General features: G+C 34.0%; 1 protein-coding gene across 2 annotated transcripts; it reads left to right on the forward strand.

Moving 5' to 3' along the window:
* Window positions 1-13,371: 13,371 nt before the first annotated feature.
* LOC133697356 (pentatricopeptide repeat-containing protein At1g05670, mitochondrial) lies at window positions 13,372-17,601 on the forward strand. 2 transcript variants are annotated; one of them, XM_062119834.1, is made up of 2 exons: window positions 13,372-13,668; window positions 14,385-17,601. In XM_062119834.1, the coding sequence occupies exon 2, from the start codon at window positions 14,495-14,497 to the stop codon at window positions 16,739-16,741; it is 2,247 nt and encodes a 748-aa protein (XP_061975818.1). In that variant the 5' UTR covers window positions 13,372-13,668; window positions 14,385-14,494; the 3' UTR covers window positions 16,742-17,601. The 2 variants fall into 2 exon arrangements, with proteins under 2 accessions (XP_061975818.1, XP_061975819.1); XM_062119835.1 differs by lacking the exon at window positions 13,372-13,668 and adding an exon at window positions 14,102-14,197.
* The last annotated feature ends 426 nt before the right edge of the window (window positions 17,602-18,027 follow it).

The raw sequence follows: 18,027 nt of genomic DNA on the forward strand, positions 1-18,027 counted from the left end.
AAAATACATATACTAAAAAAACAATAAAATTAACATTTAATTAAATGTTAAAATTTAAAAAGATAGAATTACTTATAAAAATTGATAAAATCCATCGGTAAATTAGAACACGGATGCTATGACCACAAAACTTCAAGAAATATAACCTGCTGTGCTGATATGAGGGAGATTTTTGTTTGGGGGGGAGGGGGGGCTGGTTGTTTGCAGATGGGGAGAGTTGGGATTAGAAAGAAGAAGGAGAAATAGGGGAGGAGAGGGTCGGCATAGCTGACATATATTAACTTTTTCCGATGGTTTCACCGACGGAAACTCCGTCGGTGATTCTAACAGAAAAATCGATACGTCACCGTACGGATCTGCCATTTCAAATCCCTTGGTGATTATGTCGGTAATTTAAACGGCGAACCTGTCACGTCACTATACGGGCTGTCGTTTTGAATCCGTCGGGTGATTCCATCGAAAAAAATAACCCTCCAAATCCTCCATATCTGCGACCCGCCTTTTTTTTTTTAATTCAAAACCGTCGGTAGTTACCGACTGAATTACGGAAGGAAAAGTGTTTGTCGGTAATTTCGACCTCAAATTACCGACATACATATTCCGCCTGTAAATCCGTTACTATTTAACGAATTTCTGGTAGTGAATTCAAAGAAGATGAAATTAGGAGAGGAGAGAAATATCGAGTTTTAATTCCTTTTAAAATCATCGATGGAATTTCTATCTGCAATTTAACATGTCGCAATGCCAATGGAATTGTCGACTTATATTGTTTTACCCCGTCATCATTTTCATCTAAAATTATTGATGAAAATTGTTTGCTAGCATTTTCATCAGTAAACTAAGATGAAATTTTTTCTGTTGGCATTTTTATTGTTTTGTTTTTCAATTTTCTAGTAGTGATTGGTCTTTTTTTAAAGTCCTTTTTTTACACTGATTTTTTTTTCAATTTCATCTTTTCACAGTAGATTTATTAGAAGTTAAACTTCATGATTTTTTCTGATGGGGTGATTTCATTCTCATGACCTTTGTCATGGGTTTGAAAAGTTTACTCGGGTTGATATTGCCCTTTTTAGGTCATTTTTATACATTGATTTTCTTTTCAATTTTATTATTTCACAGTGGGTTTGTTGGAAGTTGGATTTCATGACTTTCTTCACTTTTTTTTCTTTAGGGTTATCTTTATCTCATGGTTTAGGTCATGGGTTTGGTGAGTTAGCGTAGGTTGACTCGAGTCTTTTTTTTAGATTGTTTTTCTTTAATTTTAATATTTTTCAGTTTCATCATCTATAATTGGGCTTCATAAGTTTTCTTATTTTGTCTTTTTTTAGGCTATCTCATTCACATGATCTAGATTGTAGAGTTTTGATTGAACTTACCCTGCTTTGTTGGTGTTTTTTTGTTTTTATAATTGATTTTTTTTTATTTTATCATTTCACATTGGATTTGTTGGAGATTGAGTATTGTAATTTTTTTTATGAGATTATCCTAGCCTTATGACTCGGGACGTGGGTTCGACATGCTAACTCATGTCATTTTTTGTGTTATTTTTTCAATTTTATCCTTTAGCATTTGACTAAGAATTAAGCTTCATAACTCGAATCACTTTTTTTTATAAAAATATTAAGTTCATTTACTATTGTTATCCTTTTTTATCATATAATTTAATGAAACCAACTTATTGGATCAGTCAGATCTATGACCCGAGTCATGAATTTATCTTATTTCTTTATAATATGCTACTAGCACCTATACATCTTTTTTTTTTTTATATTGAAAAAAAAATTCAATTTATCCTGAACGTAGCGTGGACTACCAATCTAGCAATCACCTAAAATCCTTCATTTTCATTACTTTTGGCATTAACTCTATTTAATGGAAGTTTCATGTCATTCTTGTATTTTTTTTTCTTAATTTTGATAAGCAACATTCTAGTAATACTAACTATATGAAAACAAAAACGAAAGATAAAATAAAAAAGTGTTACTAAACAAATACATCTACATTTTTGTAAGAATACAAAAGGATGAAATAACATGGTTTTAAACAATTAAATATTTTAAATGGTTGAATTTAATTAGGTTAGGAACATCAAAAGCCTGTTTCCACTGAAACTTTGTGGAAAAAAAAAGAGAGAGACTTAAATAGTAGTCAATTCATTAATCATGGACCAATTTCTTTCTCGTCTCCACTTCATAGGAGAATATTCTACGAAAAATAGAGGTGAACATTAAAGCCTATTCTCTTTTTTTTAAAGCAGGATTATGATCTCTATTATTTAAGTTAAGAAAAAATATATGTAATAACCATTCCAGGTTTTGATAGTTCTAAAGTTGGAGTTTTGTTTCTTCTTTTTCTTTGTGTTTATATTAAGTATATAATTTTAATGGCGAATAATATTTTTTAAATATAGTTTTAATGGAGAATGAATAAAAAAATAGAAATATGAGTTAAAAAAGAGAAAGAAATCTTTGATAACAATCAAAGAGAAATAAATTAATAAGGAACTGTTATAAAATCATATATTTTATATAAATGTTTAGGTGCCTTCCTACATCCCTTCATTATTATGTTTATTCATCATTATCAAGTTCATTTAAATCTTTCCAAGTTCATTTGAATCTATATCTTCTCATGACCTTTGAGCTTACAAGTATTTATATACATATGCCTATAAATAGAAGCATTGTTGAGAGAATAGTGGACACACATATATAATTACAAATTCATATGAAATAAAAGTGCTCCCTCTTCATTCCCTCTAATCTCGATCCCTTCTACAAAGATTAGCCACTCCTATCAATTATGTACATCCCATGTTCTTTAATGAACTTAACAATATTTTATCCCTAATCAGTCATCACTATGTTGACAGATTCTTGGTTGATTAGGTTGGCATCTTCAAATGAATTAATATGAAGTTACAAACCTTCAAATCAAGAAAGGCTGGATCAAAATGAAAGGTGTGTACCCTTCTACCAACTTCGGGTGGTCTTTAATGACGATGACGTCGGAGTTGCTCTGGTGAAGCCTTGAAAGTGGGTAGCTCAGTCATTGATGATTGTGATACCTATTTTGCAAAACCATTGATTTTTTTATATGTTCACTGTTCAAGCCTTCTCAGTAGATTCTTATCAAAGATTGACCATATTTCTTTAAAGATCAAAAGCCCAAAGCATCTCCTTGGTCTCCAAGTTTAGCAAAACTATCAAAATCTCCAAAACCAAGTTTGTTTCAAAACCAGCATTGTAGAACCAGCATGGGTACATAGCTCACAACTATACAAACATATCCAAAACTCTCCCATTTGGATCAGAGGGCAAATATTAATGAATGATGATCAATCTTTGATTAAATCCATCAAATTCCTAGCTTGAAATCCTATAAAAACCCCTTAAAAAATCAAGGCAGAAAGAGGGAAAGAGGGGAGGAAATTCTTGATTAAAAAGCTAAATGTAAAGGTCAACTCGGTAGGGTCAAATGGTTAAGGCCTTGTTTGGTTTACCACTATTTTGATAAAGAAATTTTGGTTTAAGGATGTGTTTGACAAATACCCCCTTAGACCTATTTTGATAATTTTATTACAAAGACAAATGAGTATTTGCCAAATAAAGCCTAAAAATAATAATAAAATAAAAAATATTTGAAAAATATTTTTTATTTTTCCTTTCATATGGCCAAAAATCCTGAAAATTATTTGATTATTATTTTAAAAATCTAAAATCTTTTGGCATGTCTTAAAAAAATATTGCATGGATTTTAGCCTATATTTAAAAAACATTAAAATTTTATTTTTGGAAAGAAAATATTATTCACTTTTAATATAAGGATAAAAACCCTAAAGAAGTTAATATTCAAAATATTATTAGGGGTTATAATTTATTATTCATCACTTTAATATAAGAATAAAAAATTTGTATGAGGTTAATATTTGAAATATCATTGGGAATAATATAACTCATTTACTCATAATATAAGAATAAAATAATATAAGGAATTTTATATGAAATATCATTTAGAATGACGCAATAGCAAATAATTCCAAGTTTATCCTGAAAAAAGCCTCAACGATAATTGAGAACATTTCACCATTCCAAACCAAGTCCTTGACCTAGGAAACCAGGGTTTGTTTATCGTAACAAACTTGCCATAATAAGTTGATAAAAATAACGACATCATCTGACCATAACAAACAAAGAAAAAATAGTACAACTTATCTCAGGTAAGGCATACTATGAGTGTTAATACCTTCTCTTTATGCAACCAGTCTCTTGCCTATAATCTCTAAAAGACCAGTTAGGTTCCTAATAACTATAATAATAGGGGGCGACTGCCTATCAACTAAGGACTCGAATACGCCCAGAAAGGGTCGCTATGATGTCGTGCTCTTGTGATGAGGGGATATGATAGGATGACGACTCCACTAGATATCATTGGCCTAAGTTTTGTTTTATTTGTTTACGCTCTATGAAATTTGATTTTTGTTTATTTTTTAGCTATGAATGATTTACTTTGTTTAAGAGCTTTAGCTTGCATTCTTTTTACATCCTATCATGCAAAGACATTCATGCATCACTGATATTATTTATGAGATCACACAATTAAGCTTTAAATTAGGTGGATGATTAGCAGCTTACCTTATCACTTTTAGACAAGGTTTAAGTTTGTGTTAACCATAACTCTTTGCTGAATGTTTAGATTAATAATGATTGGTACACATACAATATCATTACCTATTAAGCCCCCAAATTGTCTTCTCAATGGTAATCATAAGGACAACAAGAGACTCTTTTTAGAGACCAAGTAGTAAATCTACCATTTATGTCACATACAAGAACTAGAACCTGCCTTTAAGGTGTGTCATAACCCAATTTTTGACCATTTTATTTTATTATTATTATTACTATTATTTTATTTACTGAAAAATGATAATAAAAAAATAAAAAAATAATGATAAAAAACAAATAAAAATTGAAATAAATGAAGAATAAATTAAAATTTAGGTTAAGGGCAACATGATTGAAAGTTTAAAGATTTAATTAAACTCTTGACTAGTTTAATTAATCAAATCAAGGGTTTAATTGGAAAATTGATAAGTTTTGAGACTTAATTGAACTTGGAATTAATTTAATTAATCAAATCAGGGACTTAATTAAAAAAATACCAAAGTTTGAAGAGTCAATTAAGGATTGAATTGGTACATTCTGAAACCAAGGATTGTTTTGTAAAATGCGCTGAAATGCAGGGGTCCTATGAAAGTTTACCCAGGGGCTTGCTTACAAAAAGTTCAAAACTTCAAAGACTACATCAAAAATAGCAATTGGAATTGAAAACGGAGCCGTTTCTTGGACAAACTGTTCACTGCCCATTTCAGCTTCCGTTTCGACAGTTACAGACAATGTTTATGTTTCAGCGTAGAGGCATTAACGAGGGAGACGGGGGGACAAAAACTGGGGGAGAAAAAAGAGAGAAGGGGCAGAACCGAGGGAAGAAGAGACAAAGAAAAATAAACAGGGGGGGAAGAGTGGACCGAACAAGAAAAAGAGAGAAAACGAGGACAACGATCAAGAACAGAGCCGCCAGGCCCCTCCCCCAAGATCTCCCCTTTATGCACCTAAGACTGGTGCGAGGGGAGGTCTGGACTTTCTCATTCTCCCCGTTCCTTTCTCACGAGCTGGCCTTTTTTTTGTTAACTCGATTTTGCTGTTGAGTAAACTGATCCAATTGTTGGTGCTTGCTTCTGGAAGTTGCAGGAGTTTATGATCAAAGACGAAAAACCAGGGGAAGAGCAGTCCCAAAGAGTGATCAAGTTCTCGTTACTCCCAGGCTCCTCTGGCTCTCCGGATGGGCCTGAACAACATGTTGCAGTAATGAACGCAACGTTCTCTACACCATGCTCTTTGGTGCCTATAGATTCCTGTCAGGTTGGTGCTCACAATCCGGTCTTCTTGTATCAGGCTTCCTGCGTCACCGGAGGTGTATATGTTAAGTCCCAACCAACAGGTTTCCCTTGTCAACCATCGTCCTTTCATCTCCTTCGCATCAGAAGTAGCAGTGGAAAATCTGCTCCATCAGCTTAGCATCTCAGCAACAGCAGGGCAACAGACCAGAAGAGAGGGACACGAAAAAGCAGGAGACAGAACAAAAGGAGGAAAAACAGAGAGACAGGGAGGAGAAGTACAAAAATAGATTAACAGGGGGCTGGGGAAAAGAAAAAAAGAGACACAGAATCAGTTTCAACCATCTCTTCACCATCTTCAGCAACCCTTCAGCCTCCAGGAATCCAGACGGGAGAAGAACCCCCATCTCCTTTGTTCAGACCTCCATCACCATCGACCATCGTCTTCATCTTCCAATAATAGCACAAGCAACAGCACAGGAAGGGAGGACTAGAGATCGAAGACGCAGAACAACAGAAACAGAGGAGGAAGCAGCAGCAGTCGGGCAAGCCTCCGTCACCATCGACATCGTCTTCGCCTTCACCCCGCAGCTGCACCACCCCCAGCAGCTCTTCCACACCGTGAACATCCAGCAGTCCTCCATTGAAGCAGCTGTCTCCCCCAGCCTTGCCAGGTAAGTTCTTCAGCTTTCCTTCTTTTGGTAAATTAATTATCCTTCTACTGTTGCATGCATGCGTGAGTGGTTCACGCATGCATGCAACAGTGGCCAGCCGGGTCACTGGTTTGGACCAGTGACCCAACCTTTTTTTTTTTACCATGCAACATAAATTAAAAAATAAATAATAAAAAAACAAAAAAGTAGAAAAATAAAAAAATAAAAAAAATAAAAGGTGTGTATGCATGAATAAAAATAACATAAATTTGTTGGTTTATTCACTGACGCCAAAGTCAGGAATAAAAATACCGGTTTAAATTTATATTAATTTTATTCATTATATTTTATTTTATTTAGCTAGAAAAATAAAAAATATGTGCATATGTAAAAATAAATTTATTTTATTTGTTTATTCACTGACGCTAGAGTCAGGAATAAAAATATTGATCCAAATTTATTTTATAGCTACGTAATATTTACCAACGCCAGAGTTGGAATTATTCGTAGTTGAATATTCACTGGCGCCAGAGTCAGGAATATTGCAAGTAAACCATCAGTGCATAAACCAATAAATATTTAGCAATTTAAGACAAAATCAGCAATGTAGTCTGCCTCAGGCAGAACATTTAAGAGGTGATAATATCTTTCCTTTTACGTAACCAATCCTGTACCACATAATCTCTATTGACCAGTTAAGGTTCCTAGTGACCATAATAATAGGTGGTGACTCCTTAAACAAGACACTTTTTTCCCTAAAAGAACAAGATGCCGGATATCTGTTCTTTTTTCACAATCAAGAATAATTTTTAAGGTCGCTGCGATGTCAGGTGCAACAAGGTGTATGCTTTATAATAGTTGTTTTGCATCAAGCCTAAACCTAACCATAAAACATCTTGAATTACAAGACTCTTGAACGATAAGATGGCCACCACTGCTGAATTTACTATTATAGAATATGGATAAAATTTTGAATTATTACAACTGTCAGAAAAAGACTACCCTAGATGTGATGTAAGAAAACTGCCACCGATCAAGACCCTGAATTGAATAGTAAATGAGGTGAAGATATTGATGGCCCATGTTCAGTATGTTGATGAGGTTCCATTCTTTAGAAAATATGGGCGATTGATAGAAATAATGATGATATAAGTGCTGCACATGATAGTTAAAGCTCTCGTTCACTTTTGGGATCTTGATTATAAGTGTTTCTTTTTCAGGAATGTAGATTTATGTCCTACTATAGAAGAATAAGGAATGTTGATGGAGTTTCACAACCATTTATATAGAGTTTATTTCCCTTTAAGAGATGACAAAATAATTCCTAGATTGTCAAAATTGCTCAAAATTCCTAATATAACTAAGTTCTTATAGAAGAATGCTAGTGAATTGAAGTAGAAACTATTAGAAGCTGAGTTAGAGAGGAAAAAGTCACAACATGGATCCCTAATAAAAAGAGACAAACTAGTTGCTTTATGTATATTTGGCTTTGTGTTGTTTCCAAACTTAATAGGTGTAATAAGTTTAGAAGCTACCATTATGTTTTTAGAGTATGAAAATACCCAAATTAACGATCTTGCTGCTATATTAGCTGAAATTATCCTAACCCTTAATCATTATAGAAAAACTGGAAAATAGGCAATGAGATGTTGCATATAGTTATTATACATATGGATGGTGAGTCATATTGAAATGAAGAAACTGACCTTCAAGAATTTTTGGTGGTTTAAACAAAGGCCTTTGAAGTTGGTGGAAGAAGAAGAATGAGGAAACTTGGGCGATCAAGATTGGATAGAAAAGTTGCAAGATTTGCTTAGTAGCAATTTCAATTGAAAAGCCCCGTGGGTGACAACAATAGATGTCCTAATGAATTGCAGGCAAAAATGTTGGGTACCTTTTGTCAGGATTACATGTTATGTAAGTTATACTTTGTCCCTTGTGGTAAGATAACTAGAGGGATACAATACATCTCAAGAACTATTGGACTTGCCTAATTTCTAAGGTATTTAAAGATCTGTCTGCACGTAAGATCCTGGAAATTATCAAGCAAGATTGGAATCACTTGGTTTTGACCAAAAAAGAGTTTGAAAGTTTGAGGGACCTTAACACAAGTTAGGAGTAAACAAGAAATAGGAATTTGACCTCAGCTATTATACTGTATTATGAAGTTGGACCTTCATAAGTTGTGGAAGTGCTCGTTAAAAGAAAAAAGGTCAGCAATATGGAGGAGCTAAGAGAACAAGGAGAAAAACTCCAAATAGAGTTAGGTAAGAGTAAGAGAGATAAGACAGCTTTAGAAGCAATGGTGCAAGAAAGAGATACAAAGGGAAAGAATTTCTAGATAAGCAAGTTCAATCCAGGGATGCAAAAATAACAATACTAAAGCTATAATTGGGAAAAGAGAAGGTTGCAAAGGAAGAATCCGAGAAAGAAATAGGAGAACTAGGTCTGAACTTGATGCAAAGCAACTCTGAACTTCAAGCATTGAAGTTTGACTTCCATGACTGTCAAGGAAGCGCTTAATATTATCATGATAAATTTGCACGAGTTCAAGTAGAATTGATGGATAGGGTTAAAAGATATAAGGAGTTGAACAAAATATATGTGATAATGGAAAGTCGACTAGCCAAAACACAAGAAGTAGTAAAGGTTACAGGAAAAAGGAAGGTGGTCGAGGTTGTTAAAGTAAATCTAATGATTAGAAGAAATGAAATCAAGGTGCTAAGAGTGAAGTTCGATAACAGAATGAGAAAAGGTGAAACACTTAAAAGAGAAGTTAATAGCATTAAAAAAGCATAAATACCATATTGACATCAACAACAAGGCCTTGAACTGAAGCAATATGCAACTCATTGAGAGGATGCCTTAAATGAATGAGCAAATGGACAAAGCTGCTAGATATGCTTGAATTGTTAGAACCAATGCACGAAGGATTGAAGGGGACGTCCTTCACTATCATCAGAGCTTAGCTGAGATCAACTTTCCTTACATTTTAATGGACAAAGCTGCTAGATATGCTTGAATTAAAGACTTGATTGAAGAAATCAAAAACCAATAACCAAACTTAAAAAGGCGTGTGATTGGAGGGGCTGAAATTGACCAAATCAGGGGTCAAATTAAAAGGAATTGAAATTTTAATGGTCAATTATAGATGAAATTGAATCAGTTGAAAACCAAGTACTTTTTTTTTTGTAAAAGATGTTGAACTTTGAGGTTGATATTTGAATTTGACAGGGGTGTGATTGCATGCAAATAAAAGTTGGAAGACAACTATAGGTGCAATTAAGAGGAATTAAAAGAGTAGGGACCAAATTGAAATTGGCCAAATCCCAAATTAAAAAACCCTTATTTCTAGGGTTAAATAGGCGACATGTTGTTCACCCACTATTCATCTCATTCCTCGGTGATTTTGGCTGGTTAAGTAGACATCTTCAGGTGCATGAATGTGACATTTTTAACCACCTCAGAGGTTGTAACCACCATTATTCAACTGAAAAACACCCCTTCTACAACCTTATCCCCATGAAATTAGACATTTACTCCCCAATTCTTCCATAAAAATCTTCAACATCTTGTCCCCGATCAACTTTCCTTACATTTTTAAATTCTGGGTTGACCAAGTTGGCACCTATGGACGTGTTGTGATGTCATAGTTACATAAATTAATTATCCTAGCTTAAATAAATAAGATAGTATAGAGCAAGCAAGGGGTTGATCCCACGAGAAAGGTTTAGTTCAAATTTTTATGCTAGACGATATGCAATTTGAGGGGATTTTGAGGTTATCTAGACTACAGCAGAATTAAACAATCAAGTTAAATTAAATAAATTATAAAACTATTAAGAGAACAGACTTTGATTTCAAGTAGATGTCCACCTATGAAAATCAGAACCGATCATTGAAAAAATACATCAATTTATATTCTGAATATTTATTTTTTCTTAATGTTAGTTAGTTAACCGATTTGTAATGTAACTAACATTAACCATCAAACAACCATAGTATCTACATTATTAAACTCAATTGTTTCACAAGTTTATATACCATAACTTTGGTTTTGATAGCAAACTTAGCAATAGATTGTTTACAATAACAACTTAGAATCCACTCTAACAATTAAAATAAACAATCATAGGAAATAAGCATAGGAAAACAAACATATTCATCATATAAACTAAAAAAAAATGGTAAAACAAATCTCATAGTTCTTGAAATTTGAAGGTTTTTGTGTCCTTGCAACCAAGAAAAAGAGCTTAGCCTTGCATGTTTATTGAACAACTAATAAAAAGGAAAGAAGAATGCATGATTTTGGGTTTTTGGAGGAAAGGGTGTATTTTGTTTCTGTTTTCTAGCCGCCTCCCTTTCTTTTCTCTCTTTCTTTTTATTTAATAGGAAACCTTAATCTCCTTTTCCTACAAAATAGTCCTTTTCTACGTGGACAATTTACATTTAAGTATTTCAATAACTATTTTTCTAAAAAAATAATATAGCCTTACATAAAATATTCAAGCTTTGACTTTGAACTTAGAGGAGCTAGATTGTAGAAATAAAGACTTGGATGTCGGTTTGGATGCTTTAAGAAGTACTTTGGATTTGTTTCTTCACAAAACTTGTCTGCTGGCAGAATTCATGTGTCATCTTAGAAAAATCATATCTTCCTTATATGAACTCTTTTTCTGCTGCAATTTGGTAGGATGATAGGTCTTTAAGTTAGAAACCTTACAAAATTGAGTTTGCATCTAATGGACTTCTCTAACTCAAGATATTCAAGTCAGAATGGTTGAAGGTCAACACTGGCAGAATGTGAAATTTGTCTTTAAAAGCTATGATTTCCATGCTCTTTCTCTTTTTATTTTTCTTGCCATATATGTATAAAAAGGTATGGATGTTAGATTTCTAATGTCACTAGAATCACTTTATTTCGACCTCTAAAGCTCAAGCTCTGCACAAAAGACCTTTGGAGATCAAATCTGTCAATTATCTCCAATTTACTTCTTTTTTAATTTTACATTCAAAAATGCATTCAAAACATAAAATCAAAGAATATCAAGGTATTTTATATATAAAACATAGGCAAAATACTAGGTAAATGCGGGTAAAACTATCAAATAGTACGGTTGCATCAGGACTAATGAATGTGAAGTTACAAATCTCCAAATTAAGCAAGGTTAGATCCAAACAAAAGGTGTACATCTCATCTACCAACTTCAGGTGGTCTCATGCAACTTTGATGTTGGATTTGCTCCAATGAGGTCTAAAAAGTTGTCAACCCAGTCTGCCTTGATTGTGACACCTATTTTTTAAAAAACCACCTTTTTTTGTGTTTACATTTAAAGCTTCGCAAAGTGTTTTTATCAATGGCTTTAAAACCTTCCTCTCAAGATCTAAAAGCCAGAACTAACTCATTGCCCTCCAAGTCTAGCAAAACCCCTAAGTACCTATAAAACTAAAATTACAATTGCAAAATGAGCTTAGTACAAAAGTTTTCAGCTATTAGCTTTTGAAAGTTTTGTTTTGAATAAAAATGGTTTTTTGCCAAACATGCCCCAACTAAATTCCTAAAAATTCAAAAAAAAAAATCAAGGACCAATTTAAAATTATTTTTGAGTCCCTTATATATTTTTTCCAACAATTTTATTTAATAGACTTATAATGTAAGATGCTAACCTGATATTAAAATACCCGTTTTTCATCAAAATCTCAAACTTTTCCAAAATTTCTAAAAAATGACTCATTTAAAAAATACAAAAAATATATGTTTTATTTGTTGTGCATACAACCAAGTCTCTTGAAAAATAAAAATCATATTTTGGCATAAAAAAAATTTGGTATGATTTAACATTTTCTTATACTCATAAAAAATTGAAAAAATAATATCTTACATGCATTTTTTTAATTTAATAACTAATTTATTGAATTCATAAGAACTTTTTCAATATTTCAAAAACCCTAAAAACACTTTTCTGAGAATTAATGGTTAACATTCTGGTAGAAATATTGGACTTACAAGTAGGTTGATATTTAAATACCAAAAGTTGACTAAAAAATTCTCAGAATTATTTTAGATATTCATCAATTTTAATTGGGAGTATTTTTTACCCTGATATATGAGTTGTGGAAAATACTTTTGCCTTCCAAGATAGGGGAATCCTGTCAGGACATCTCCATGATTTTTTACCCACAATAATTTATTTGGGCATACGAGCCCATAATGAATTTGAAACGCCAGATTTATTCATGAGAATAAATCTTTATTCTAAGTCATATATAGACCATCGATTAGGAACCCATCAATATCTTTAAGCCACATCTAGCAATGTATTTTACCTCATGTAAGGTGCGCTGAGGTGCTAATATCTTCTTTAGCTACATTCGCTTACCTTAGAATTTAATATAAAACCTATCCATCCGGGTCTCCTAATGACTATGAACCAAACAACTAGGTAGCAACTCTTTGATCCTGACGTCGTAATGTCGCGCGCGCACGTGCGATACATACAATGAGGGTTATATTTCATCTCCCACTCAGATGTAGGTATTACGATATTATTTTGCAATTTATATTATATAATTGTAACTTTAAAAAAATATAATTAAACTGATATATTCTTAATGTTATGTTGTGTTCTAGTAAATTATTTGAAAATAATTCAACACTAGTATTGGAATTTTATTATAGCGAGCTAGATAGAAAACATATTATTCATGTATTTTTTGAATAATTTTTTAATAAAAATCATTATACTTCACAAAATTATTGTTGTTTAATATTTTAAAAACTAATATTATACAAGTCATCCGGGCACCTTATTTGGAGGAAAAAATAGCAGTTGCTCCGGCTGTTTTCATTAGCAGGATGAATGTATATATATTAGTGGTCCCACTAATTTTTTTTTAGATGATAGAGTTACATTACCTAGTAATGCAACAATTGAAACAGGCGTGATTGTTTGGGCGACAAACATATCCTTTTCCTAAGTCCAGGGTTATGTACATGTAAAAATGGTGATGATACTCGCAGTTGTTGATTTTATGAGGGCCAAGCATATTGACGTATTCCGATAGCGAAAGCGTTATAGCTCAAGCAAGTATCGAAATCATTACTTTTCTTCTTTCAAGGTATCTAGCTATCTATCTATCTAACCTTTCCTAGTTTATGCGTTTCCGCTAAAAAATATGTTTTTTTTTTCTTTTTGTTTTTGAGTTTCTAATTGAGTTAGAACTTTGAAATTATCTTATGTAAAACATTAAACAAGAAAGAAATGACATCTGGGCTTGCTTTTATATCATCTCACCTGGTATATTGTTTTTGCTGGAGGTTTTTTATATCGTTCACCAGCTGTTCGATATAATGCCTCTAAGGAATCGTTTTGAAAAACTCTTTAGAGTTGTAAAAGCATACCTGCTGGATGTTTTAAATTATGCAGATACAAAATGCTTAGTGTTGGAACCATTGTATGTCTTTGTTATGCCAAACTTGTTTCAAGTTGGTCCTTGTTGGCTCATTGAAGTCCTAGTTTAGTGCATAAAGGTTTTATTTTGGCGTGTAGTTAACATTGCCGGAGTTTAGCAATATTTATTGGTTTCGAAATGAGACATATGGGAGCTCAACCTTTCCCAACAAAACAAAATGAGGCCTTAAATGAAGGTGCATTGCTTTTTAGTATTTTTTGCACGAGTGGAATCGCTATTAATTTTTGCATCATAACTAGAAAATTTTCTTATGGCAATGATTACTGGAAAAGTTATTGTTACAGTTTCTCAAAACACCAAATAGTATTAACTCATCCCAGATTGTTTGTTTTAAGTTGTGGTTGATAGTTACTAATTTGCAGGTGATGGAGTGATGAACACTCTTTGTCCTGCTTTTTCCACATGGAGGGGAGCCAAGGTACTGTCACCCACAGATTTTCAAATTTTATTGTGATGGGTTTCTCTGATAGACATGAGGAGGTGTGCCGTTATTTTCTTGGGATATTCTTTTCCTCACTTTTCTTGTCATGCCTGCTTGGGTTTCTCTCCGATTCGTTTACCGTTCCTTATTGGAAGATATTTGAGCCAAAGTCTTCATTCTTCATCCAATACCAGACCTTTTCCCAATTATTCTCCAAAAAGGCCCACCATTTTAGACGCTCAACTTGTTCATCAAATCTCAAATGCAATAAAGTTGCGTCACTCTGAGCCCCTCCGGCACATTCTAAAACCGTATGAGTCCAAGTTTAGGTCTGACCACCTAATTTGGGTTCTCATGAACATCAGACATGATTATAAATTGGCTTTAGATTTCTTTGACTGGGCATGCCTGCGCAGAGACCCAAACCTTGAAGCCCGTTGCATAATTGTTCAGATTGCTGTGGCCTCAAAGGATCTAAAATTGGCTCATGATCTTATTTGTGATTTTTGGGCAAAACCCAATTTGGATTTTGGTGTTTCATTCACTCATTTTGTTGACCGGTTAATATACACTTACAAGGAATGGGGTTCAGACCCCCATGTATTCGATATTTTCTTTCAAGTCCTGATTGAAGTTGGGATGCTTGATGAAGCAAGAAGTTTTTTTGACAAGTTATTGAATTATGGAGTGGTTATCTCTACAGATTCTTGTAACTTATATCTCACACGCCTATCAGACAATTTTGATAGGCTTCGGATTTCTATAAAGGTATTCAATGAATTTCCTCAGGTTGGTGTCTGTTGGAATACTGCATCATGCAACATCATTATTAATTCTCTTTGTCGGTTAGGAAGAGTTAAAGAAGCCCATTGTTTGCTCATGCAAATGAAGTTTAGAGGCGACGCTCCTGATGTTGTAAGTTATAGTACTGTAATCAATGGGTATTGCCTTGGTGGGGAGCTGCAAAAGGTGCTGAAGCTCATCCAAGAAATGCAAATGAAGGGATTGAAGCCAAACTTATATACCTACAACAGCATAATCCTTCTTCTGTGTAAGAGTGGTAAAGTTGATGATGCTGAAAGGGTCTTGAGGGAGATGATAAACCAAGGAATAGTTCTCGACACCGTGGTCTACACAACTCTAATTGATGGTTTCTGCAAGTTAGGGAATATCCAAGCTGCTTACAAGTTGTTTGATGAAATGGAGAAGCAGAGAATTGTTCCTGATTTTATAGCATATACTGCTGTTATTTGTGGGCTTTGTAGATGTGGAAAGATGATGGATGCAGATAAGGTCTTTAACAAAATGTTTAGCAGAGGAGTGGAACCAGATGAAGTTACATATACAACACTTATTGATGGCTATTGTAAGTCAGGGGAGATGGAAAAGGCCTTTTCCCTTCACAACCAGATGGTCCAAAGTGGGCTGACTCCAAATGTTGTCACGTACACTGCACTTGCTGATGGCCTTTGTAAGCTTGGGCAGGTAGATACAGCAAACGAGCTCCTTCATGAAATGTGCGGAAAGGGTCTTCAATTGAATATCTGCACTTATAACTCGCTTGTTAATGGCCTTTGTAAATCAGGAAATATCAGGCAAGCAGTAAAGTTGATGGAAGAAATGGAGGTGGCCGGGATGTATCCTGATACCATTACTTTTACCACTTTAATGGATGCTTATTGTAAGACAGGGGAGATGGTTAAGGCTCATGAGCTTCTGCGGGAAATGCTGGATAGAGGACTTCAACCCACAGTAGTTACATTCAATGTGCTCATGAATGGGTTTTGTATGTCAGGAATGCTGGAAGATGGTGAGAGGCTACTAGCATGGATGTTGGAGAAGGGTATAATGCCAAATACCACCACCTACAATTCTCTTATGAAGCAGTACTGCATTAGAAATAATATGCGTGGCACGACAGAGATTTATAAGGGAATGTGTGAACGGGGAGTAATGCCTGATAGCAACACCTATAATATTTTGATAAAAGGGCATTGTAAAGCAAGGAATATGAAAGAAGCATGGTTTTTGCACAAAGAAATGGCTGAGAAGGGGTTTAATCTCACAGCTAGTTCTTACAATTCCATCATCAAGGGTTTTTTCAAGAAGAAAAAGATTTCAGAGGCTAGAGAACTATTTGAAGAGATGAGAAGAGAAGGGATGGCTGCTGATGCAGAAATATACAACCTCTTTGTGGATATAAGCTACGGAGAAGGGAACATGGAAACTGCACTTGAGCTCTGTGATGAAGCAATAGAGAATTGTTTTTTGAACAGAATCAAGAAAGAAAAGCAATAGTTTTGCTTTGCATTTTATGCAAGATTTTTTAGATCAACATAGACAGTCATTACTCCTTACCAAGTCGGCTGGAGATTGTTCAAGATCAACGATTTTGATTGTAACCAAACTTGACTTCCGCTGGTTGTGGACACGTTGCTTTGTGAATTGTGGCACCAGCACCTCCACCACCAATCTCTTCCAAGATTTTGTATGCATTTGGGTATGTTGGGTATAAGAGTTGAACACTTTTGGATTCTAGGTCTACTTCATCAGCCATGGATGAAGTTGACATTGCTTTGGTCTAGATCTTGAATAGGTTTGTTTTTCTTGTGAAGTCTCATGTTTGAGAAATGAGTGTGAGATGATGCATGGCATGGGAATCAAGATTTTACATACACAAGGCAATGGAGAAATTAACAGAGAGGCCAACCCGCTCAGTTCCAGGGATTCGATAAGCAGGAGCTAGCCTGTGCTGGGTTTCTTGTACCTCATGGCTTGGGATTTCTTCTTTCGGAATAACAATGGAGGTAGGAAAAGAATAAGGAGAAAAGGATCGATTGATTAAGTTGGCAAAAATATTGCAGAGCAAAGAAGATAATCAAGAGCTTTGTTTTGGTTCCTAATTAATATCTAATTTTCATTCTTTATGAAATTTTTAATGAGTATTTAATCATCAAATTCCTGTTGTATCCGTTTTTAGATAGTTTTTTGACGGAATTTGATTTGGTAAAAACTTGGTAGGGCCATCACAACCTGATCGATCAAGCCATGCCAATTCCAAGAAATAGTTTATATTTTTGTTCAAAATAACATTATTTTTATTGACTTATGAATTAACTCGTATAACTTGTGAATTAGATGCGAATAACATTTGACCTTGAATGTGGATATAATAATACTCGAGCACTTCAATTATATTTAAAAAATGAAAGAAAAAAGAAAAAACAGAGATAGACATGCACCTGTTCGAATATAAACTCATTATTTTGCATTATGCATGTCTTACAGCACTTGAATGGTTCAAAAGGGAAATACAGGGAAAATTCAATTGGCGTTTGGTAGTTGAAGGTGGCAGTGATTTTTGGTTGCTGGGTTCCAAGAAAACTGAGTTTTTTGTCTGTTTTTTTTTTTTTTTGGCATTATGATGTACTTTGGTGGTCTTGATCAATCATGATTCATGCCTGCCCAGTGTTGTTCTTGTGGTTCTCTTAAACTTGGTTCGCTTTGGTTTTCTTGTGTGCTTAGCTCCATTGTGAAGTACAGAGGATTTTGTTTTTAGTGGATATATACTTGAAGTTTGATAT

Source organism: Populus nigra, chromosome 6 (genome assembly GCF_951802175.1).
Source record: "Populus nigra chromosome 6, ddPopNigr1.1, whole genome shotgun sequence".
Classification (NCBI taxonomy): domain Eukaryota; kingdom Viridiplantae; phylum Streptophyta; class Magnoliopsida; order Malpighiales; family Salicaceae; genus Populus; species Populus nigra.